This window comes from Aythya ferina (genome assembly GCF_964211825.1).
Source record: "Aythya ferina genome assembly, chromosome: 1".
Taxonomy (NCBI): Eukaryota; Metazoa; Chordata; class Aves; order Anseriformes; family Anatidae; genus Aythya; species Aythya ferina.
In genome coordinates this window covers 11,479,610-11,504,534 of record NC_140296.1, presented here as the reverse complement: position 1 = coordinate 11,504,534, position 24,925 = coordinate 11,479,610, and the positions used below count along the sequence as shown (strand labels likewise).

The 24,925-nt window shown below is 43.9% G+C and overlaps 3 protein-coding genes across 4 annotated transcripts in view; 2 read left to right on the top strand and 1 right to left on the bottom strand.

Annotated features, from left to right (window-relative positions):
• TAF1D (TATA-box binding protein associated factor, RNA polymerase I subunit D) overlaps positions 1 to 24,925 on the top strand; it is a 365,188-nt gene that overhangs the window by 316,292 nt on the left and 23,971 nt on the right. The window lies entirely within an intron of this gene.
• Positions 1,238 to 14,329, top strand: VSTM5 (V-set and transmembrane domain containing 5). Of its 2 annotated transcripts, none has more exons than XM_084504074.1 (5): positions 1,238 to 1,472; positions 4,826 to 5,155; positions 5,253 to 5,390; positions 7,011 to 7,135; positions 14,243 to 14,329. In XM_084504074.1, the coding sequence occupies exons 1-4, from the start codon at positions 1,388 to 1,390 to the stop codon at positions 7,052 to 7,054; spliced, it is 597 nt and encodes a 198-aa protein (XP_084360200.1). In that variant the 5' UTR covers positions 1,238 to 1,387; the 3' UTR covers positions 7,055 to 7,135; positions 14,243 to 14,329. The 2 variants fall into 2 exon arrangements, with proteins under 2 accessions (XP_084360200.1, XP_084360199.1); XM_084504073.1 differs by lacking the exon at positions 14,243 to 14,329 and adding an exon at positions 11,736 to 11,872 and having other exon boundaries at positions 1,239 to 1,472.
• On the bottom strand, positions 11,643 to 24,427 carry MED17 (mediator complex subunit 17). Its single transcript, XM_084503868.1, has 12 exons — positions 23,905 to 24,427; positions 23,583 to 23,749; positions 22,958 to 23,177; positions 19,338 to 19,474; positions 19,150 to 19,234; positions 17,916 to 18,068; positions 17,254 to 17,384; positions 16,119 to 16,303; positions 15,413 to 15,550; positions 14,318 to 14,435; positions 12,854 to 13,013; positions 11,643 to 12,025 (listed from the first exon to the last, which is right to left on the bottom strand). The coding sequence occupies exons 1-12, from the start codon at positions 24,305 to 24,307 to the stop codon at positions 11,820 to 11,822; spliced, it is 2,103 nt and encodes a 700-aa protein (XP_084359994.1). The 5' UTR covers positions 24,308 to 24,427; the 3' UTR covers positions 11,643 to 11,819.

Here is a 24,925-nt window from a genome sequence, read left to right as displayed (position 1 = left end):
CCTGGTGTCCCAGCAATGTACCCTACCCTTCAAGGTAGGGAATCTCCTTTTCCTCTCACCCATGAAGAGAGCTAATGCACAGACCAAGGTGTCTATCTCTTCTACACACCACACTATGGAAATATTCAGGAGAGGGAAACATGAGGAGAAGCATGGAATAATTACAGAAGTGCCACCACGACCCTTTCATTAGTTATGGGGTGGCTCTCCTGGCAGCATCCGTCTTTGAGCGAGGATCAATTTTCAGGATTGGGGCATTTACATGTTTTCAAATCATGTTTCTGCCTATCTTGCGTTATCCCAGCTTTTCTGAAAGAACATGCATTTTGGGGAGGCTTCTGGAAGATGGTCAAAAGGAGAGAACACCCAGTGCCTGTCTGAATACAGTAGGATGGGAACAGGACTGTCAGCTCTTGTCCTGTCACCGGGCACCACTGAGAAGAGTCTGGCCCTGACTTCCTTTCTCCTCCATGCCATCAGCTATTAATACACATTAACAAGATTGCCCTGAGCCATCCCTTCTCTAGGATGAAGGCTCCCTGCTCCTGCAGCCTCTCTTTGCATGACAGGTAGCCCAAGCCCTCAATCTCCCTCATAGTCCTTCACCAGGCTGGTTCCAGCATGTCCACCTCTCCCCATTTCTCCCCTTGTCCAGGTGCCTGGCCATGCAGCCAGCTCTCTGCACCTCGCTCTGCACTTCTTTAACCCCAAATCCCATCAGTGTGCCCGTGGGGATGCTGTGGAGGCAGCATCAAAGGGATGCTCCAGTCACCATGAGGAGAAACCACCGGTGATGCGGGGCTGGGAGTCCAGCTGGCCGGCCAAACTGCCCTCCAGCTCCTGCAAAACCACTGTATAATGGGGCTTTCTCCTCAAAACCCTTCCTGGAGCCACCTGAAGTGCTGTCTCCTCCCCTAAAGCTTTGGGATCACGCAGCCCAGGGGTGCCCACGGAGCCCCCCGCGGTGCCCCTCAGCACCCCGCCGCCGTGCCCTCACCAGGGAGGCACCACAGCCGCTCGGAGCGGGTCTGACCCCGCATGCAGCCCCCCCTGACGACCCCACAAGGGCCCCCCCGTGTTCCCCAGGGACCAGCCGAGCTCCTCGGCCCGGCCCCGCCGCCCTGCCCGGGGCCCGGCCCCGCTGTGAGCCCGGGGCCGCCCCTCAGCGCTCATTTCCTGGCGGCGGCGGCGGCGGCCGGGCCCCGGAGCGGCTTCGTGTCCCCAAAGCCGCCTCTGGAGGGGAGGGGGGACCCGAGGGGCGTCCCCGGTGCCTGTGGAGGAAGAGGAGGGAGGGAGGGAGGGAGGAAGGCCGGGAAGGAGGGAGAGGCCCCGCGGCTTCTTCCCCCGGGGCAGCCCGTGTCGATGCGAGCCCCCGGGCTGGGGGCCGATGAGACCCCCTCGGGGCTGCCGGAGGCGCGGAGTCGTCGTGGGCACCGTCACCCTCTGCCTGGCCGCCGGCTGGGCGCTGCAGAGTAAGTGCCCGGCCCCGGGATCCCGGCCCCCTCCTTCACCCTCCTCCTCCTCCTCCTCTCAACCCCCTCCTCACCATCGTCCTCCTTTCATCTTCCTCTCGTCCCCCTCTGAACCTCCTCATCCTCCTCTCCTCCACTTCTCCTCTTCCTCATGCTCCTCTCCTCATCCTCCTCTCTTCCTCCACTTCATCCTCATCCTCCTTCTCCTCCTCCTTCTCCTCCTCCTCTCTTCCTCCTCTTCATCCTCTTCTCCTCCTCAGCATCCTCCTCTCCTTCTCCTCCTCCTCTTTCTCCTTTCATCCTCCTCCTCCTCTCCCCCTTCCTGGCCTCCGCTCTGGCTGCTCAGAGGATATTTTGGGGCCAGGACGAGCCCCCCAGCACCCACACAGAGGAATTAGGGTGGGCAGTGCCACAGGTGGCTCTGGGTTTGGCCGCTGTGTGCTGCCTCCTTCCTCACCAAGGCGGCACACGAGGGGGACACCCCCAGGTGGATGTCCCCATGGAGACCCTTCTCTGGGGACCAGCAGCGCTCAACCCCAGAGCTCCATGCGAGCAGCACCAGCCTCATTGCCACCAGCACGCTTCCACCCAAAAAACCCGGCCAGTGTGGCCGTCGCAAGGTCTGGGACACAAAACAGCAGCAGCTCGAGCTCCTGGACGGTCAAAGGGTTTGTAGCGCAACATTGTGCCAGCAAACAGGCGGCATCGGTGCCCCCTTCCCCTCATCCCGCCTCGTGTGGGGCCGTAAGGGTCTGTGGGTGCAGCCAGCAGCACGCGGCAGCGCTGCTCAGGGTGCTGCCCGTGGGTGCGATGTTTGCTCTCGGGGCTGGTGCGGCTCTGCTTAGCTCAGACCGGTTCAGGTGACCCAGGCAGGCTGCGTGTTAAAAATGGGTTTCGGTGTTCAGCTACTGCGTTGTCATACTTGGCTCAGCGTGCTGGATGGAGACAGAGCACATGCAAGCAATTCAGTGGAGGAAATTTATTTATTTTTACCTTTACCTTGCAGTCTTATGCTGAAAACAAAGTCCTGAGTTTATCAAAGCATGAAAGAGTGGCTGTGGTGAGACACTCAGCTCCTGTGTGGACAGAAACAGGAAAAGTCCTTTAACTGAACACACGGAACAGAAAACAATTGGAACAATTTGCAGCGATTACCAGAACTTCCCGTCTGTTCCGTTTATTTAGCTGTCACAAATCCCTTTTTCACATGTTTGTGTCGTCTCTCGTGCAGGCAGGGTGAAACTGAGAGCACAGCTGAGCTGGAGGTGGAAAGCACGGCGTCCCTGCAGCGGTAGCAGGCAGCATGACACAGTACTACAGAGGGAGAACCCCAGGGGTCTTATCCTGGAAAAAGCCTACACCCCATCTGGTCAAAAAACAGAGAGGCTGGGGCTTTCTCCTGTGCTGGTTCCACAGATGAAGATCTAGGAATCAAAGCAGCTTTTCCACTTTCCCTGGCTTACTTTAGCCAGTAGCTTCTGAATCCTGTTAGAGGGATCCTAAACAGAGTGGAGTCAGCTTGAAATTCACTTATCCCGCTCTTCCCCATTTGTGCTTGCTTAGGAGTATCACTAGCCCAGAGGGTTATTATTATTTTTTTAATTTTATTTCCCTTGGAGATGTTCTTCTTTGCCTTTTTTAAGCATTCTTTCTCCCAAAGACCCCCACACTGCCTCCAGGAGGCATTTCCCCATGGTCATGCTTCGCTCACACCCTCAGCACAGCTGAGGGACTCGCCCTCTGGCCCCGCTGGGTTCAACATTTGCAGATCACCACTGCTCCTCAGCTCAGCAATAGCACTCGGGATGTGCCCACATCATGAGAGCAGGCTGGTGAGCTCCTCCAAGCTGAACCAGGAAAAGGCATCTGATGGTAGGGCTTACTCTGTGCTTTATCTGCCATCTGTCTGCTCTGATTGCTGTGGGTAACAGGCTTTCAGCCTCTAGCCAAGTGTCTGAAATGGGCCACTAATTCAAGAACTATGTACACTGATTGAAACTGGGATGTTTGGTGTTCATCCAAATCTTCAGGCAGAAAAACCCTCGCACAAGCAGAGCTATTGCAGTTGCGCATTAAACTGAATAATCAGTTCAGTTTAGCAGTTCTGAACAGCTCCACGATCACATCAGTGTGTATTGTGTTAGAATTCAACATTCTTTTGTATCCATTTTTGCCAAGAAATCAGTGTTTCCCTTGAAACAAGGTGCCTCTGACTGTAAGCAATTTATCTGCACCGACCGACAGCTGGCTGCCTTGATGTAGCTGTTGTCTCAAACATTGCTAACACTTTATTTCTGATATAAGGTCTGCTAGACCTCTCCAGCAGCTTGCTGTGTCCATCTCATCCTGCAAACATAATGAAGTCCTTGCCAAGTCTTCACATGTTTAAGTCTGTTCTTGCTTTTTGGGGATGATAATTAACTGATATAATAGGTTACCTTGACCGTGGAAGTTAAGCTTTCCATTTAAATGCAGGATTTTAAAGGCAAGCCAGTTACTGATGAATGCAAAAGCTTTACTCTTGCTCCATGGCATGAGGTAAATAAGCTGGATTTTATACAATCTTATTTCTTCAAACTGTTCCTTGCCATTTTTGGGGTGGCATTAGGCTGGCTTGGCTCGTCTAAGGTCCCCCATAAACTGGAACGTTGTGATTGAAATCATAAATGCCATCTTTTTTTTTTCTTTTTTTTGGTTAAGTACTCAGCATTTAAGTTGTAACTACATTACGGTGAAGCTGGGACATAAGGGAGATGGGAGGTGAGGACTGCTCCCAAAAAGAACAGTTCATTTTACCTCCAAGGAAGGTGGCAGATTGCAGGGACTTGAGAAAATACAGCAGCACAGTGATAGGGGGTGCCTACCACAGGGATCTTTAACTTACCAAGCAAATGCAGCACCTGTTTTTCCTATGCATTTACTCACAGAATTTGATTGTTAAAATGTATTAAAGATGAGAGTTATGAAAGCAGGATATGATTTCCATTCCTCCATTTGAGATATATTGAAATATCAGACTTTTCAGAAAATGTTATGCTCTCTTCCCCAGAAAAACTCTTCCAAACTGTCTCCTCTTGGGTATCAAAACACTGAAACACAAGCAATTGTCCTTACTTGTCCTGTAAGATAGACAAATTTCTCCTGGCTATAGCCAATTAAAACATGTATTTAGTCTTAAGTTAGACATGTATGTGCCTTCCACAGTCAGCAGAGAGAGATACGGCAGAGGATAATCCCTCCTCTTCTAAAACAGGTCACAGGGACAGGAAGATTTGCCCTGCAAGAGGTCCCATCCTGCCCGGGACACTCACTGCTGCATCACCTCCACACTCACTGCCTCCTTTCTCTTTCAGCCCCTGGAGGAGTATCACTGACTGTCCCACAGCCCAACATCAACGCAACAGTGGCACAAAATATCCTCCTCTCAGTTGAATACTCTTGCAGAGGCGTCGCCACCGTTGAGTGGAAGCATGTGTCGAGCTGGGGCACCACCAGAATTGTGGAGTGGAAAAGCGGGAATTACGTCAACATATCCGCTGTCTACAAGGACAGAGTGACTATTTTTGAAAATGGCTCTATACAGCTTCTGAACGTGGGCATGAGAGATGCTGGCTACTATTTGGTCACTGTCACAGAGGAGTATGGAACCAACACCTACGGCACCATCATAGTCAATGTTTATGGTATGAACTTGACGGGAGTTCTCAGCTGTACCCCATGTTTAAACACTGATCTGCTCATAAACAATTTTCTAATGATATATTTCTGTCTTCCCTGCAGAGATTATCTACGAAGATATACATTTTGTAGCGGTTCTCTTTGCATTTCTCGCTGCAGTGTCTGCCATTTTGATCTGCTTCATGTGGCTGTGTAATAAATCCCTGCACCTGTTCCAGAAGACGACACATAAGCTATCAGGTATCTGAGTGCAGTCATTGCACAGGGTTCTCAAATCTGAGTTTTGAGCCAAAAGTCCACTCACAGTTTGAGCTCTAAAGGTGCTAAGCAGTGACAGAGAAACGAAATTGGATGGGCTCAGCTAAGTTATCCTGTTCAAATCTCTGCTAACACAGGCAACAGAATAATAGATTGTTAGTTCAGAGAGATCTGCAGGACATTTATCTTATACATTTTACATCAGAAACCATACAACACTTCCCAACCTCATTAAAAACTTAGCAATTAAAAACTACAAAACTTAGGGAGAAAAGGCTGGAGCTGCAATAACCACCTTCCATCACAGGACATGAGCCAGAGAGCAACAGCAACACCCCCAGGTTCTACTGCAGAAGAACCTTCTGTCTCCAAGGGGAAAATACTCAAATGGCCCCTGGAGTGGTCCCCTCCTCACTTCATGGAGGACTGCACCACTTCCTCACCTCCCAACACCCTCCTTTAATCCATCCTCATGGCTGACCCAGTTGCAAACTTCAATGAAGATTGACTAATATTAAAATCTGGCTCCTAATAGGAGCCGAAGGCACCAGCCATGGAAAGCAGAGATGACAGATCAAGAGAACACAGGAGATGCACGGACAGGAGCATCCACATATTAGAGAAGAAACTTTCCAGCCACAGCCTGGGATGCACTGCCTAGGTAGCAAGAGAAAAGGCCATGCTACGGGCACGGGCTCAAGCTCTAGGCAAATCCTTGGATGGGTGGTTTCTTTTACCACTTCAAAACATTTCAGCCATTCACCTCCATTTTTTGTAAGTGCAGATCCATTTGCGGTCTCTTGCCCTGTAGGCAAAACGTCTGTGTTTCTTCTTGAAGTGCTGCTTAAGCTGTTACATTTCAAGCAGCCAAAGTGTCAATATTTCACCGGGTCAACTCAGATGCTCAGGAATCCCAATCCTCCGCACCCAGACTTCATGGCAACTCTGCAAAACTTGATGTGAAAAGAGGTCAATTTGGCTTATGCTGTCTCATCCTTTCTGCAGCTCACCTATGACTCCAAGGGCTGCTGATGTTTTTGCAGCGTGCACACAGCTCACGAGCTTCTGTAGCTACTGAATATTTTCATATCATGCCAGAATACACAGTCTTACTTGGATAAAACCTCTCCTTTCCTCCAGTTAAAGCCAATGTTTCTATAGTGCCAGAGTCTTACAAAGCCTGAATCCCATACATTATTTGGCAGGCTTTAGGAATACTGCAGTACTGGACACCTGCTCTGTCCTCATCCAGAACAGGATCCAACCAGGGACATAATTTCTGCCCTGATCCCACCTTAGGACAGCCCTCCTTTTGGAAGTTGTAAAGAAAAGTATAATGGCCTTATAGACTTTGTTTTAGTTTTTATTGTGCCTTTAGTCTTGGACTTAACAAAACCAGAGTCACATTCAGCACGGTGAGGGACTCTTTATGCAAATATTTGGGAAAGATGTCTTGTATTTAAAACCCAATTGTAGATGAGTAAGCTTGAGCTAATATTAAAAAGTTCAGAATGTCTCAGCTACTAACACAGAGTTGTTAATTTTGGAAAGGGGACCTTCCCATCCATTTGCCAATCAATAATAATATCCTTTCATTTGCAGCAAGTACAACTGAAGAGATTGAACTGGAAACCATTGAATGTTAGCCAAGGACTGTCTCATAACAAAAATAACAATTCTACCTCAGGAGAAAGCATTGGCACGGCAAGCAAGAAGAAACTTATAAGGTAAAGTGTCTGTGACTACTGTAGAAGCTGTTTGGCGTGCAAAGGTAATAGGACATGAAACGAGCTGCGTCTGATGGAGCTGTTTTGACCTGTTACAATTTCAGCTCTGCTAGTCATTGTCAAAGTAAAAGAGTACGCTTTCATGGCAGAGCACAAACACATTTTTGTGGCTAACTAATAAAATCTACAGCCTCCACCACTCTTAAGAACAACCACTCAACTAGTATCAACCCATAAAGGAAATGATCGTGCTCTTGAAGGACGCCTGCATTTTGGCCACAGCAAGTATCTGCTACAGACCAACCAGCCATTAGGATCATTCAACGTAAATTTATTATGTCTAATTACAGTATTACATTAAAAAAAAATTAACTGCAAGGATTGAATCCTGTTTATTGTGCCTATGCTGCTACTTTCAGTCATAAGGAATTTCCTGAAGGTCTGAACACAAACTGTAATTCTTCTGGAGACAAAACTGACTTTGAAATAACGCCAAGCTGGTCAAAGTTCCACCACTTACATTTCCAATTGTTTACATTGCTCAGGGATATTAACACACATTTTATTACATTCCTAGGAAAGGTTGTTAAATGGGGAACTGCACACAGGCACCGAAGCTGATGCTGTCTGTAACGATTAGAGCGGGCAGATAAAATACACATCACACCTGTGGCACGGCAGAAATACTGAACAGTTTCTTTGTGAAAGATGTCGAGCCCTTTGCAAACTGAGCTCGCTGATGAACAGCCTATCCAGGAAGGAAAATTAAAACAGCATTACTTCGAAATTTAGTGTTTACAATTACAGTTCTGAAATCACTCTAGTTAAGAGAAGACACCTTTGCTTTCCTATTCTGTAGAAAACAAGGAGTAAGCTAGCTAGTGCTTGCATGAATCCACATGGTGCACTTGAATTCTCCACCTCTAGATCTTCTGGGTGGAATAACATTGGCTTTTTGAGAGAGAAAGCACTAAACCGATGAATCTTCAAATTACCCCATTTTGCTTTTGTAAAGCAGTGTGAAATAAGCATTGAAAACGTACGAGACTGCAGGCTAATCTATCTACAGATGCCACATGGCTTTTTGAGCTTAACTGCTGCTACTGCCTCTCGCACTGCAGCTCATTCTCATAGTTTTACAAGCCAGGCCAACAGCGTCCCCTCCCTCTGCTCAAGGACTGCTGTGCTCAGGTGCAGAGGTTAGACCTGTAAAAACAACGAATTTCTTGCCGAGTGCATAATAAAGCAGGTAGGTGCTAAAAAGCTTTTTCCAAAGCATCCTGAACAGGATAGCATTCTTTTAAAAGCATTCTTTTAAAGAGTCGGGCCTGGATTGAACAGGCCATTTGCAGTACAAGGGGCCTGACATCCACTCGTAAATTCACATGCTAGAGATTCAGCTGGCTGCTCTTTTCTTCATCAAGGAGGAAAGGAACTAAAAATAGACTAAAATCTTAGCTATGGCACAGCTTTGTAAAGGAACAATTTGCTCCAATTCTTCACATTATGTATTTATAAGAGTCTTCTGTATCTTTGAGTGAAGCTTTGATTTCACAGAAGCTTAAAAGTGTCTGCTTTCACTACCAAGCTTGCAGGACTCAGTAAGGTATCCATATTGCATACGAACTATATGCATTTTTTTTCAGTTTATCTATTTCAGATTATTATTTTTCAATCCGTAAATCTTAGAACTTGAAGTTATTCACTATGCTGAGCATATAGCAGGTGCATTGCCAGACTTGCTTAGAAAGTAGTTAAGTGCAGCTTACATGTCAAACCATTATTATCTACTAACGTTTACTAGAATAATGTAATTGTCAAAGTCAGCAAACATATGCAGGCATAAATGACCTTTTGAATTCATTGTTCTAATTGTGGGGATTGTTTTCACTTTCAGAATACTATACTTGAAGCTGGGATAAAAGTAGTAAATGACTGTTCAGAGTCCTTACAGTTCAGATGCTCTGTAACTGCAGTATGAAGCTTCTGACTAGCGTAGTTCTACCTCAGCTTGGCTAAAGATACAGAAGTTTTGGGCACCCATCCTTGGTTATTGATGCTGCTGCCGCCAATCTCGCTTTTAAGTAGTAATATCCTTGATGAACAAGAGGGATTCAAAGAATATTCAGTGATTCCATACAGCAGTTAGCTTACACACTGCTTTGCTCCTAAACAATTCCTTGCAGGAAAATTTTATCCAAAATACAGCATAATTAAAGGTAGTGCAACATAAAGTAATCCACATTCTGTGAAACTGGTGTTTGTCAATATTCATTATCCATGTCAATAATATTTTATATACAAAACATGAGGCTGTTTGGAGCAGTCCCTTGCTGCGTGGGGTGGCTGAAGAATTTAGTTTTACTGCAAGCTTTTAAAAATGGAAGTTTAGAAATTAAATAGCGACTCTTATTCCATTCATAAACTGCATGCAAAGCTGCAGCAAAAGCTAATACTTAGAACATTCCAAGTGATCAAAGGGATTAAACCATTTTATATTTAAACTTTTTAATTAAAGAGATGTCCAAGTTCATAAGATTGCTTTGACAATCAAGTGTAAAGGTCTTAATCATCCATTAAAGTCTCCATCTCATGCTTAAAGACATACTACCAAAAATTTCAAGACTGTCTCTGTTGTTAGAAGTCATATCAGTGTTTTTTCATTGCTGTTGAATACACAGCGATTCCTAATTTTAAAAGACGCTTTGAAGGTTTCAAATCATCTTGCGGGTTGTTGTTTAATAACAGCTAAGCCTGAAAGGCTGTAGGTGAAGATACTCATCTGATGTGTAGTGCTTACACTCCTGGAATTGAAATGATCACCTTGCATGTGTTGTTTTGTCTTTTTTCCCCTCCCAGAAGGATCATATCCTGCAACCATACGAACCTAATAGTTCAACATTGATTATTTGGTAACGAAGTGCTTATTTGACAAAAAAGACTACTGCTATATGCAGACTTGTCAGTTTGAGTTACATTTATCCACGTACTTCACTGTCTTTAAGTTTCATACACTCAGTTTCAATTTTGATTGAGAGTTTGATTGAAAGATGTGTTGCATTGCTAAAACAGCCTCATTGCAAGCAGATGCGTGACAAATGCATCCAGCTGTGAGCTGAAGGGGACAAAACCCCTCTCTGCCTGTAATCCTACAGCTTCTGCCCGCCAAGCAATATAGCAACTGCTACCTCAGGTGTTATTTAAGACTCGCCCATCTCATGAAGATAAAGACATGTGCTATTTTCAACTATTTTTTTTTCCATGAGTTATCAAAGAACGTGAGAAAATCCTTTTCTCTCCGACGGTTCAGTTGCAATGAGGCAAATATTTCAATGAGCTGCAGTAACAGTCTGTTCCACGGTGTAAAATTCCAACACAGGTACAATGAGTACAGTGGCTGCTGTGGATACACACTGAAGAGCAGCTTGCCACAAGCAGTTGCTTAATACCCATTTCTAAACAGCTATTCCATATTGCTCAAGAACATTACCAAAATAACAGCTGTCACTACAGAAGTAAGATGGTTTAATTCAAGCACAGTCTGTGTGCAGTTCTCATATATATACATAAACCTCGGAACGCAAGATGGATTTAAGTCTAAACCAGCTTATACAGACAGGTTTCAAAAAGACCTTTAGCAATTAATCATCACACAACAGAAGAGCTCCGTGCAACACCTTAGTAGGAGCTTCAAGAAGGCTACAATTACAACCAAAAAGAAAAGAAAAAACCAAACATATTACCTCTTTGTTTTAGGACCTCAAAAGAGCTGGTCTCCATAAGAATAATATTGTTTTCCTAGATTGCAGTTGATGCCAGGGCAGAGAGGGAAAAAAAAAATAAAAAAATAAAAAGACACGACTGTGGAGATCCCAGGTCTACTGCATGTGAGTTACCTGCTCTTCCTCTCTGTTCCTGCTCTGTTCTTCTCAGACATAATTTACACCCCCTCCCCAAAAAAATACACACAAATTCACTGTCAGGAGCTTTTTGCATACAGATAAAGACTTGTTCCTCTACATGCCTGCTTGTAACTTCTGTTGATTGCAAAGTACCATACACTGCATACACTCAGGAGCTGTGGCTTTGCAGTGTTCTCAGTTTAAAGCACTGATGCATCTCTCAAGAAGAAATGAAACAGGCAACCCAGAGGCCACACCACTGTACAACTGATGTACAGCATCAGCCCCCAACCCAAAAACATCACACAGTGAAGAATGGCTACTTGAATTTTAAATAATTTTAAATTTCTTTGTGATCTAGATCACTAAAAGGCTTATTGATTGCACAGTTTATTCTGAATTGTACTCTTTCAGAAACATTTGCAAAAATCTATTCAGAAGAAATAAATCCAGGGAAGAAAAGGGTATTACTTTGAGCAGACACCTTTCATACAGCACAGGACTACTCAATTTCATATTTTTAAAAGAAAAAACATTAGACATGTTAATCTAAGTAGAGCAATATGCAAAGGTACAGCTGAAAATAACTTTTTCAAAAAGTCATATTCTCTATGTCATTGAAAACACTTTATTATAAATGCTACACTAGACAGATCTGTACAGGAAATAAATTTTTGTTTTCTTGTATTGCCCCACAGGCTCCATTTCCCTTTGCTGTGTGGGCAGCAAACTTTGGCAGCACAGCGCTGATTCCAAACCCCCCCGGACAGACGGATGGGTTATTAGCACGGAGTTAGGGCTGCCATGAGGAGCTCCATTTTGTACACGAAGTTACGCCCCTCCATTTTATTCCACTGAACTTCCTTGAAGGGCCCTCGAAGATGATTCCACTTGTTATCTTGCAGCACATCGCCTTTGGGGAGATCCTTGCACTGACTCCGTGGAAACTGAACCATAACTTTGCTGCCACTTTCAGGACCATTACGGACTGTGAAGGACAGAGATTTTATGAGTGTTTTTACACTTTCAAAATTCCTCATGTTACATACCCTTCCTCACGCATGCTATACATTACTACCTAGACAATTCCAAACATACTGGAAAAAAACTACTGTACTTTTTTTTTTTTTTTTTTTTTAAATAAAGAGTTTTTCCTCTTTTGATTTGCTTTCTCTGGTTTCCCACCTCTCCTCTATTACTATTTTACTATTAGCACAGCATGCTCTTGGCTACACCAAATCAGAAAAAATTAGACCAGAACAAAACAACAAAAAAAAAATCCCCTCACACATGCATTTATTCTTCCATAAAAGTATCAAGAACAAGTTTCCCCCCCCCCAATTCTTATCTGTGATGTATTCCTCGCCACTCCATTCAAAAAAGTATATTCTATATCTCTTGAAATGGATCTATAGAAGTAATGATTTCTGTTGCTTTTATCACAGAACTCTGCAAGATCAGTGGTGTTCTCTTTGTGTGGTTAACGGATCTTTGACAATTTCCAGTGAGGTTTTGAGTATTTCCAAGGACGGGGACTCCACAACATATCTGGGCAACCTGTTTCAGGGCCTGACCACCCTCACAGTAAAAAAAGGCATTTATTATACACTAATAATAATACACTAATTCTGTTTAGGTGTCAATTCCATACACAAGAGACTGTTTCTAAAATATTTTGCTGTAAGTGGGCATTATTCTATAAATCCCAGAGACTGGCTTTAGAAAAAGACTTAAAAATATATATTAAAAAAAATCCCTTAGAATGCATTTAAGAACTTTAATAATTTTGTATACGTTTGGAATAGGAAAATATTACCTGAAATGGCGTAGTCTCCATTTGGTGATGCTACAGTTATCGCTGATGCATTGCCAATACTCTCCACTGGCCCCAGCCCAACATGGTTACTGAAGCTCAGCACATGCCATCCCATAACTTTTGCAAGCTGCTGAACCGCATGTACCTGGTGTTGTGACATCTGAGAGAGAACAAAAAGTTCATCTTACCAATATTTGCACACCACAGAATTAATTGAATAGTAGTTTTACCAAGCTTTTTCTTCTGCTGCTGGACAGTAGTTATTTATAAAAGCAACTTTATCTTACGCTCTCAAGTTTTGGAGGAACTTTTTTTAATATGCTATGTATGTCAGTAGTGCTTTCTTCAAGTTAGACACCTCCTTTGCACACAGAGAAGACCACTGTACTAAGTACACAATGTAGATGAATTTTTCATAGATACATGGGCTTTCATAGATACATGCTTTTTTTTAAAAAAAAAAAAAAAGTGTTGCTTTCAATTAACACCTAACTGAAGTGTTATGAACAGGATATTGAATTATTTTTTCTTGGTCAGGAGATAAGAACTCTACTCTAGAATACCTAAAAATCCTGTGCATGTCAGTATTATGGCAAACTCAAATAAATAAATAAAAGCTGAGGTTCTTGAGCACATGATTATCTCCATCACCATTCAAGTAGTTTAAGTACTGAGCTTTAACAACTTCAAAAATTAGAAACTTAAGTTTTTCTGTATTAAATGTAAAGCTCATTACAAGGAAGAGCCTAGCACTGTTAGCAGTTCTCTGAAAAAGCCTGAAAACACTTGATCAAAAAGAGATACCGTCAGCAGAACCTGTTTCAACTTGTTTGCTTTGTGTCGTGGAGTTTCATGTAACTGCAACAGGCCAACCATTGTTATTAAAGGCCTGTATTTGGGCTATTTATAATGCATAGTAGCGAGACTGTCACTTCTGAACAAAACCAGCAGCTTGCTCCATACAATTAAGAAACCACGGTTCAAATATCAGCTGATTTAGTAATGGCTGCTGCAAAGCAAACATTAACAAGACAGCGCTGAAATGCCAGTAATTGTGGACTCATTAAAATCTCTACTCTAAATTGGATTTGGTTTGAGCAAGCTTCATATATTGAACACCTTATAGTCTGCTGTGACTCTTGCTTGCTTGTTCTGAAGTCAGCAAAAAAACTTAGCACTCTGATAATGAGTAGCATAAACAAAGGCATTTCACTGGGAGAATAAAAATTGATTACTGATAGTGACCTTTGTAAAAACTGGCATCCTATTTAGTATCAATTACTAAAGTCACTACACAAATATACTAAGAAAAAAGTCATACACCTTCCTATTTGCAATACCTTTATTTCATGTTTTCTAATACTTTTTTTTTTTTTTTTTTTTACAAAGATAAAGGTGAGATTTTTACTTCAGCTCTTCCCCAACACACTACTAGAAACAGAAGAATAATGTATACAAATCTACCTGAGATAAAAGGAAATCCTGCAGTTCTTGCTCCTGATGGGACAAGGTAATGACTCTTCCATCTCTATGCACTACTCTGATTTGTTCAACTCCAATGTTCAGTTGTAGTTGGATGGATCTTTGAAGACAAGTTGCATGTTTATTCAAAATGTGTTACAAAACTTCTGAAAACAGGAAGCTTGCTCTAGAACACAGAATCCCTCCCATTAATTTATAAGAACTCTAACATGAGGATGGTGCAAAGCCCATAGAATACAAAGGAACACAAAGTATCTCGATTTCATCATTCACCTTAACACCTCCCACTATACTGCAGGACATGGCATGCTCCCAGAGCCAGTCCACTGCTTGTTCAGGTCAAGGAACCTCCCGAGGTGCCTCACAGCTACCTCCCAAGCTTCTTTCCAGAGGCGCATGGGAAAATGATGGTTACTGTTCTACCTAAGTCTTGAGCAGCAGGTGTTTCTGGAACCGAGACTGTAAATTGTACCAGTGACCACAACCTGCTTCGCAGCGTGGAAGCAGCCAGAAAGGACTGCTCAAAATGGGAAAATGGTGTTAAAGTAACTAGTTCATCCACTTGTCCATATAGTTAATTTGCTGCTGGTCAGCATGTAGACGTTCGTTTCTGGAACATGATGTCTCATGTTTCAACGTCAATGTAATAATAGCATAAATTGCATGAGCTTCACATTTCAGTTCCTACGTAACCAAGCTAGGACTGAGCAGCAACTGGCTCTCCATGACCAAATTGGAAGCTCAGAATCCAGTACATAAAGAAAAACTTTATACTCAGCTATCTCCATCTGAACTAAATCCTCCTCCTCAATGACCACTTTCTGTGTCAATTCCACCCTTGAAGGAAACTCTGCTTAATAAGTTATCTACTTACTAAGTTTCTTCATTAAATGTACTGTAAGGTGGGCAAGAGCTTTCTTACGGTGGTTGCTCCTTCCCACTCAGAAAAATAAAATACTTGTGCACAAAAACTGGTTTCCTAGTTTTCTGTCTTAAACCTGTAAAGAAAACTTGAATACTCTCTGCCATTGCAGCATCAATTTGCAACTAGAGAGATTCAGGCATTTACATACTTACTTGCAGATCTGTTCATATCCCTGAGACGTTATTAGAACTTTAACACTGGACTCATAAACATCATTTATGTTTGACCAGTGGGCTTGAATCTGAGGATCCTCAATACGGCTCGCCAGACTGTCAATGGTTCGAGCAGTTCTAGAAGAGAAAGACACATTCCACCCAAAATAATCTCACCAGTTTGTGCTGTTATCTCCCTTTTTTCTTTCTTTCTTTTTTTCTTTTTTTTTTTGGTCTTTACAAAGGAAATGAGTAGGTTATGAGTTTGATTTTCTTTGCGCCATGCAAAAAGCTTGCCAGTCCTACAGAACCATGCAGATCAAAGTTCTATTTCAGCACCATTCAGGTGCAAATGAAGCAAGCTTGTTTACTCCATTTCACGTGTATTCTGCAGAAATATTGAAGTGGTATTACTCAGCATCAGCTAATGTACAGCAAAGAATACTAAAAAGGATTTATGCAATATAACGAAAGTAGAAACAACAATCAGCAGCCTACATTACAGCTGCCACAGATCTCGGAAATCTTTTTTTTTTTTTTTTTATTAGGGAAGTGTTTACTCATACTTCATTATCTGTTCTTAGTACTTCAAAATAAATAAATAGTCAAGAAGCAGCTAGTTTTAAGAACACTGAAAAAAAAAATCAATTGTGTTTTACATGGATATATCTTATCGCACCTGCAACAAGAATAGCCTGTGACCTACCTGCGTCTCAGAAAGATGTGTTTTGCCTGCTTTATTATCTTTTCCAAAAGTCCTTCATTTGACTGTAAAGCACTGATTTCATTTTTATCAAAAGCCTGGGGTCCCGCTAGTCTCATTCTCTTATGGCCAAAAGGTGCACTAGCTGGATGTGGCATCACTGTGGAGCTCAGGGTTTGCTTGTGACACTGCAAACAAACAACAGCTGTTGTAAGAGAAAGTGCACCTGCAAGAAGCAGTACGTATATTACAACATTCTGTTTCACACTGAGTCTTAGAAGTGTAAAACCTTTCAGGAAGTGTACCTTTTTCGACTTCAAGCTTGACAGTGGTTTATATAAAAACAGCTTTATAATTACACTTTGCCTCCCTGTCTTTCAAACCTTGATGAAAGGTTACCAGCTAACAAAAGTTTGGTAGTATAGCAGTAGCTCCTACTACTAAGTCTGCTATCTAGAACTAAAGGACTAAAACTAAAGGAAGCATTTCAAAGATGAAAACTGAGGTACAGAAAGTTCAAAGTCATGAAACAAAATTCACAACAAAGCTGGGCACACCTCTCTTAGCTCAGTGTTTAAAAACACTGGACTGTTCCACATGACTTCGTCTCTTGTGGAGCCATGCTCTAAGGATATGAACACTCAGGAACACGGTTTCACAACTACTTAGATATCTGCAATTTGTCTAATTTGTTCAGGAGGGGAGCACAGCTCAACCTCCTATCCCGGGTCCTTCTACCTGGTTACATGAGAATCTAAAACACTGAAGCAAGCAGTGGACCTCAAACAAAGCAAAGTTATTATAGTAATTGATTCTTCTTTCCTTGTGGGAGTACGGTCTGAACCAAAGCTCAGTTTAAGCTCTTGACAAACACTCATCAGACACAAAGGAAAAAGGGAGACTGGAGCTGTACTGAAAAGACCTCGCACGCCTTTTCTGAAGCAAGCAGCAAGGCCTAAGGTTAAGTCCAGAACTACTGTTCCAAGAAAGCGTAACGTCAACTCCCTGATCACCCACGCATACCAGAACTGATCGGCAGGCTGCCTCGCACGAGTGGATAGGAGTTTGCTGGCCTCTAGTGGCTTTCGGTTGTACTACGTGTGAGTCTGAACAAAAAACAGAATGTATTGCACATTACCTCTCTGATAAGCTGATGCAAATTATGCTCCAGAACGTAGAGATGATCCTCTGGATTCTGTTTTTCAGCAGCAGACTTCTGTGATTTTTTGTCATTGGAAGAGTGACACAGAGAAATAGACAACTGCAAACCTGCACAAGCAGATTAAAAAATTACTAAAAAAATACTAAAAGTTCTCGGGCCTGCTGCTAAGAACTTCTTACTCTTCACCAACCAACACTCAGCATCTTTTTCTGAAAAAAAAGTTTCAAGCAATACAGAAACGTTCTCCCTAAGACATAATTAGTTGTATATCCCTTTTTAGTCTTAGTTCTTCTGAAAACCCATTAGCTAAGATCTTAAGTTTCACCTCCATGAAATCCAGGAGCAATGAAGCTGTGCGTGTCAAACTGCTATGTGCACATATCATCACAGTTGACAGTATTAAATGCTACTGACAAAATAACAAATCAGAAACAAATCAAAATCTATACAATAAAATACTAGTAAATTATAAGCTAAAATGTATTAGTTTAATCTTACTACAATTAGTAAGCAAAATTCTGGGAAACTCTGGTTTTCAAATTCTTTGAGGAGCAAGATTCACACACTGTTCATTTGTTTTTTCTTTTTTAAGTCACGTCAAACAGAATTTCAGCCTGTACTTAAGCAAATAATCCTACCTGGGAAAGGCTGGGAGATGATCTGGTTTTTCACAACAATGTGAGGAATTTGTGATTTAATTTGAACAGCTTCTCGTGACAGCTGGGCAAAGATTTCTTTACATAACAGAACATTCTGTGCAGTCTCCAATTTTGTCTGCCAGTGGGGAGAACCTTAAAAATATGAATTAATGTTTTCAGAAGAGTAAAGAAAAGTTACCTTATTTTTTTCCCCTCTAGGTATCAGATATTCTGCAATAGTTGTGAGACGTGGCCTGAAAGCAATTGCTATAGCAGCAAGGCAGTTAGTATATTCTATTCAAACAGAACATTTTCCACAGTTTTATCTGTTAAGCAAGCACTTTTAGATAACACTAGTGAATTTTACTTTTCATTATATTTATATTGTATGTATACACATATACAGATATTCTAAATTGCTACTCCCTTCTGTAACTGTCATTATATTCCCAGATCTTTCTTGCTTGTGAACCTCGTTTTTTTTAAAATAGCTACTGACTTCTAAAGAAGCTTCTGGCTTTATTTAACTCACTCTGCAACAAACCAACAAAATGATTTTAAATATGTACTTTCAAATGATTTATAGGCCCAAAATTCTTGGAATATCCTGGTCTATACTGTAGCCTGAATGCTGTATGAACTATCTACATAACATAGCATCATGCCTACGTTCAAAGCAGCATACACACCACTGTGAAGTAAAATCCTGCCAGAAACAAGTTCTTTCTTAATCTTAAACTACTAAAAATTAGTTTATAATCCAAAGGTTTACAGCTACAGATACTGGTGTGTATCAAATTAACCAAGTTGCTGCCCGGTGAGCTGTCAGTAGTTAAGACATGCTGCCCAGCACCTTTCAGATTCAGAGAAAATATATGAGCCACAGCAACAAATGATGCATTTGGGGCAAAATTGAGTGAACAGTCCTTCAATTCAGTTGAGCTAAAAATAGTCTGTAACCGGCTGAACCACAGTATCTTGATGTACTTTCAGTTACATGCTCAAGGCACTCCAGCATACTTAAATACAAATTTAGGAATTTTATTTCAGAAATTGTGTAAACATGTATAAAACCTGGAAGGAGTACACTTTGAAAATGTCCTGTTTCCAAAGCCCAAACAGAGAATTTCAGTTTAAGTTAGAATATTCTTGATCACTCTTATTTCAAGCTCTGTGCAAGAATTTTACAGTGTTTTGAGCATGTGTTCAGAAAACAGTATATAACTAACCATACCTGGTTTTGATTTTGGCATGGGTCTTTTAAAGAGATTGACTGTCCCAAGGTCACCAATGTCTGGAGCTTGTTTCTGAATTGAAACCTATGTGGGAGAAAAAAACAGTTTTTGATGTTTGTTTTTTGTTGCAAATGTACATAACACATAACATATAACCCATGCTAAATTATTAAAGATACTGACAAACCTTTATATAGGCTGATCCCTCTAAATCGCTTGGAATTTGAACATCCAAAGGACAGTAATCCTCAGGTATCTTTTTATCCAGGTCAATATCAGTGTTCTTGATCACCTCAAATGTGCCATGATGAAGAAAAAGGGAACCTAATCAAAGAAGAACAAAGACACGCATATTAGAAGCATAGAATCATCCAGGTTGGAAAAGACCTTCAGGATCACCGAGTCGAACCATCAACCTGACCTTCTGAGTGCCACCGCTAAACCATGTCCCTTAGTGCCACGTCCATACATGTTTTAAATACCTCCAGGGACAGGAACTCCACTTCCCTGGGCAGCCTGTTCCAACGCGAAGGGACCGACACTGTCCTCACTGCAACCTCCTTCCAGTTAGTTGTAGAGAGCAATGAGGTCTCCCCTGAGCCTCCTCTTCCCCAGACCAAACACCCCCAGCTCCCTCAGCTGCCCCTCAGAACCCTTGTTTTCTTGGCCCTTCACCAGCTTTGTTGCTTTTCTCTGCACACACAGGAGCAATTCAACATCCTTCTTGTAATGAGGGTCCCAAACCTGAACACAGTACTCGAGGTGTGGCCTCACCAGTGCCAAGTACAGGGGGATGACCACCTCCCTGTCCTGCTGGCCACGCTAGTTGTGATACAAGCCAGGATGCCGTTGACTTTTTTGCACATCTGACACAACACTGGATCATGTTCAGCTGGCTGTTGACCAGCACCGCCAAGCTCTTTTCTACCAGGCAGCTTTCCAGCCTCTCTTCCCCAAGCCCATACAGCTGCACGGGGTTGTGGTGCCCCAGGAGCAGCACCCAGCACTTACCTTGTTGGATGTCACACAGCTGGCCTCAGCCCATCGATCCACCTATGCCAATCCCCCTGCAGAGTCTTCCTACCCTCAAGCAGATCAACATTCCCACTTTAATCGGCATCATCTGCAAATTTCCTGAGGGAGTATTTGATGCCCTCATGCAGATCTATGTTAAAATGTTAAACAAAGCTGGCTCCAACACTGAGCCCTGGGGAATGCCGCTGGTGACCAGCCACCAACAGGACCAAACTCCATTCATTACGGCTCAGTTCTTCCCCCAAACATACACCTGTCCAAACCATGAGCAGACAGGGAAATACCACGGGAAAGTGTCAAACACTTTACTAAAACAAAGGTAAAGCACATCCACAGCCTTTCCCTCATCTATTAAGCAGGTCATCTTGCATAGAAAGAGATCAGGTTAGTCAGGCCACATGTGCCCTTCATAAACCCACGCTGGCTGCCTGTGATCCCTCAGTTGTCCCTTATGTCCTGCAAAATGACATTCCAGATAAGATTGCAGTGATGTGATCTTGAATTTCGTTTGAATGTGATCTTGATGTGGTTCAGATTCACTGTGACGTGAATCATCACAGATGATTCAGCCCCACAGCCTTCCCTGTGTCCAAGGTCAGGCTGCCACACCTGTCATTCCCTGGATGCTCCTTCCTGCCCTTCTTATAGATTGAAGTCATTTTTGCTGAACTCCATTCAATCTGGGCCCTCCCTGGTTAGCCAGGACTGCTGGAAAGTTGTTGAAAGCCGCTTGGTGAGCACTTCTGCCAGCTCCTCCCTGGATGAATCCCAGCTGGACCATCAACCTGTGAACATTCACAACACGGAGGAGGTCCCTTGCAGTTTCCCACCGGGTTACAGAGGTTTCCCCTCGCTCCCTGTCACCATCTCCCAGCTCAGGGAGCCGGGCACCCTGACAACAATTGGATAACAAAGACAGAGGCAAAAAAGTCTTTAGGCCCCTCAGCCTTACCCTTTCACCACTGTATTTCCCCTCATATGCAACAAAGGATGGAGACGCTCCTTAATCCTCCTTTTGCTGTCGATGTGTTTATAAATGAGTATCTTTAATTGTCTTTCGAGTTCCAGTTGGGCTTTGGCCTTCCTATTTTTCTCCCTGCACAACAGCTCTAGGGCTAACCACCTTCCTTCCTTCACCAAGAATCAAAAACTCTTTGTTTTGCAATTGCAGTGATCTCCACCAAGAATCAAAACCTCATCATTTTGTGATCGCTGTGCCCAAGACAGCCTCCAGCCATCACATCACCCTCAAGTCCTTCCCTGTTTGCAAACAGCAGGTCAAGTGGGGCACCTTCCCCAGCCAGCTCCCTCACCTTTTGCATCAAGAAGTTATTCTCCACACGCTCCAGGAATTTCCTAGACTATTTCTTTCCTGTCGTACTGTATTTGCAGCAAACTCCTGGGAAGTTGAAGTCTCCCGCAATGGCTAGTGATTGTGAGACCTCTCCTAGTTGCTTGTAGAGTATTTTCTCTACCCCTTCATCCTGGTTGGGTGGTCTACAACAGACTCCCACCATGATATCTGCCTTACTGGCCTTTCCCTTCACCCTGACAGATCTCCATTGCCCAGCTTCATGCAGTCTAGGCACTCCCTAATGTGTAGGGCTAACCCACTTCTTCTTCCCTGCCTCCCTCTCCTGCAGAGCCTGTAACCATCTCTCACAGCCCACAAGTTGTCCCACCATGTCTCTCTGAGGCCAACAGTGTCACAGCCCTGAGACTATACAGCATCTCCTGCAACCAAGGAAGCCCAAACCTCTGTTTCACAATACATCTAAACTCCAGGGCTCCATAGTTTATGCTCAACTCCAATTTCTTAATGAAATCTTTACAAATATAGCTAATTTAGAAAGTTCATTTCAGCACAGCAGCATCTCAGTCCTCAAGTGTGTGATATGTAATATTCTACAATAAGTTAGCAAGTAAAGGTGCAACATCTGTTACAAAGCAATGTTGCTTGTGTTTGTCCTGAAGTTTATCGGCTATGGCAGGGTTCGGTCCGTAAAAAAGCAATCATACAGCCAGCCATTCGGGTGAGACCGATAGAGGCAGATGCCCAGATGCCCACATCCGCAACCCTGTCACATCCTGGGCACGTTTCATCTTCTTTAAGATAAATCATCAAGAAGGGTCACACATACAGGTTCTTCATTTACACAAAATGAACAGCCCTAAGTTTCTCTTTCCTCTCCTTCACTGACTACACATCAAGTACCCAATATAACCAGCTTAGAGGCCTGCTTTGTATTTACAAATTGTATTCTGCATTCACTCCTTGATTCCATATTTCGCTCTAGACTCTGGGTTCATTAACCCCTCTTAAAGTCACGTAATAATGCATATTCTCAGCTTCAGTTCTCAGAAGTTACAACAAAAATAATGATTCAGTGTTCAGAGAAAAATACAACGTACTCCTCAATGTTTTAAAATGTATTGCAGACAAAATGTAGACAAAAGCCAAAGAGTTACAGCATCTACCTGTCAACTGATCAACCCTACTGCCAATACAGAATTGTTCTGTATAGCAATCTTTACTAAAAGTCTGTACAGCCAGCCTTTAAGGTCACTTACCTGTTTTCCCTGATAATATCCTGATATCTTCCCTAATAATAAATCAAGTTTCCTCCTTGTGAAATTTTGTCATGTAATTATCTGTTATGAAGTATTATTCATTATTAAAGATATCCCCTGTGCTTTTCCAGTTTAAAAATTCTTTGTAAAGTATAATTTTCCATTCTTGCTAATAATGAAATAGAAAAGTCTACCACATACCTGCACTTCTGTAGCTCAGATCACCAAGAATTTTGTCGCCCACTTTTCTCAGCTTCCAGTGTTGTCTCAGTCTCAACAGTTCGGAGTTGAAGTCTCTCTGTCGCTTATTTTCCTGGTTTTCTGCCACTGATTTGGACAATCTTTCCGCTCCTTTCAGCAGGATTTGAGCTGCTCCAGCTAATGACTTCTTTTTGGAAATCAACTGCAGGAACTGAGGATTCTAGAAGGGAAAAAAAAAAAAGAGTTGAGTTTTAAGTCACGTGATATTATTATTAGTAATCGTAAAAGCAATTGACAGCAAATGACAGCGGGTTTTGCTGTATGTTGAGTAGCTGATTTAGAATCGCTTTCACATCGGTATTAAACGTACACAAGAAGCACTGGGGCTTACAGCCCTGACAAAGAGGCCTTTGAGATCAGCCTCGCCTCCTGTTCCTAGCCTTCGTACTCACTCACAGAGCACTGAACCAGGAGATGATGTGTAATGCTCTGGGACATTTTGCGATCTAGAATGCTCTAGCACATTTTGCTCTAGTACAATTTGAACACTTTGAGGCAAAAAGCCTCAATGAAACCAAATCTTCGGTGTGGCCTCATACGAGCAACAACAGGAGCCGTGCTGTACCTGTTTGGGAGGAGGGGGATCCTGCACGACTGGGTCTAGGGTCATGAATTTCTTGTCCTTGACGATGCTGAGCACGTCGTACAGCACGCACATCTCCGTCAGGGCGCTCCTCAGGTTGTTCCTCACCGAGTCCCACGGCCAGAGGGACGGCTGGAACTTCACCAACCCTAAAAACGAAACCCAGGCTCCTCAGACACAAAGGCACGAGCCTCCCCGTGAAGCACATTTCACGAATCGCACCAAACCAAGGCGGGACCCGCGTCTTTTCGGATCTCCCCACCTCAATGTGGCGGCGGCTCCCCCCGGCCCGGCCGCCCCTCACCTTCCTCATCCTCCGCCTCGCCCGGCTCGGCCCAGGCGCGGCCCGCGGAGCCCGGCTCGTCCTCCTCGGAGCCGGAGCCCTGGCTGAAGTCGATGCGCTGCGCCAGGCGGGCCAGGTTCTGCGACATGGAGAGGGGCTGCAGGTAGGTCTCGCTGCCATCCAGCCCCACCTCCTGCACCTGCTTCTCGCACGCCGACTCGATGCTGATGCGCACGGCCGGCACGCCCGCCATCTTGGAGATCCCCCCCCCCTCCTGCTCCTCCCGCTCCGCCGCCGCCGGGCGGAGCCCAAAACGCGCTCGGGAAGGGCGGGGAGGAGCGGGAGGGACGGCCCTTGGTGAGGGGAGGGAGGCGGTGGTGTCCCTCAGAAAGGCGGTGGGGTTGGGAAAGGCTTCCAAAATCATCTGGTCCGATCGTCCTCCATTGAACCGTGTCCCCAGGCACCACGTCCAACCTCTCCTTGAACACCCCCAGGGACGGTGACTCCACCACCTCCCTGGGAAACCCGTCCCAACGCCTGACTGCTCTTTCTGAGGAGAAATGTCTCCTCATTTCCAACCTGAACCTCCCCTGGTGCAACTTGAGGCCATTCCCTCTAGTCCTATCACTGGTTACCTGTGAGAAGAGGCCGACCCCCAGCTCCCCACACCTTCCTTTCAGGTGCCTGCAGAGAGCAATGAGGTCTGCCCTGAGCCTCCTCTTCCCCAGACCAAACCCCCCCAGTTCGTTCCCTCAGCTCCTCACAGGACTTGTGCTCCAGGCCCCTTACCAGCTTCATAGCCCTTCTCCAGGGCCTCGACGTCCTTCTTGTAGCGAGGGGCCCAAAACTGAGCACAGTGAACACAGTACTCCAGGTGCAGCCTCACCAGAGCAGAGTACAGGGGAACGATCCCTGGTCCCGCTGGCTACACTGTTCCTGATAAAAATCAGGATGCCATCAGCCTTCTTGGCCACCTGGGCACACTGCTGACTCATGTTCAGGCAACCATCAATCAGCACCTCCAGATCCTTTTCCTCTATAC

Bases quoted from the DNA above. Each gene is read 5' to 3' on its own strand.
- VSTM5 (XM_084504074.1), top strand. From the start codon at position 1,388: ATGAGACCCCCTCGGGGCTGCCGGAGGCGCGGAGTCGTCGTGGGCACC. The intron at 5,156-5,252 runs GTATGAACTTGA...TCTTCCCTGCAG, and splicing joins CATCATAGTCAATGTTTATG to AGATTATCTACGAAGATATA. The intron at 5,391-7,010 runs GTATCTGAGTGC...TTTCATTTGCAG, and splicing joins GACGACACATAAGCTATCAG to CAAGTACAACTGAAGAGATT.
- MED17 (XM_084503868.1), bottom strand. From the start codon at position 24,307: ATGATTTTGGAAGCCTTTCCCAACCCCACCGCCTTTCTGAGGGACACC. The intron at 19,475-22,957 runs GTATGTGGTAGA...TTCTTTGATTAG, and splicing joins TCTGAGCTACAGAAGTGCAG to GTTCCCTTTTTCTTCATCAT. The intron at 14,436-15,412 runs GTAAGTATGTAA...TTGTCTTCAAAG, and splicing joins GGATATGAACAGATCTGCAA to ATCCATCCAACTACAACTGA.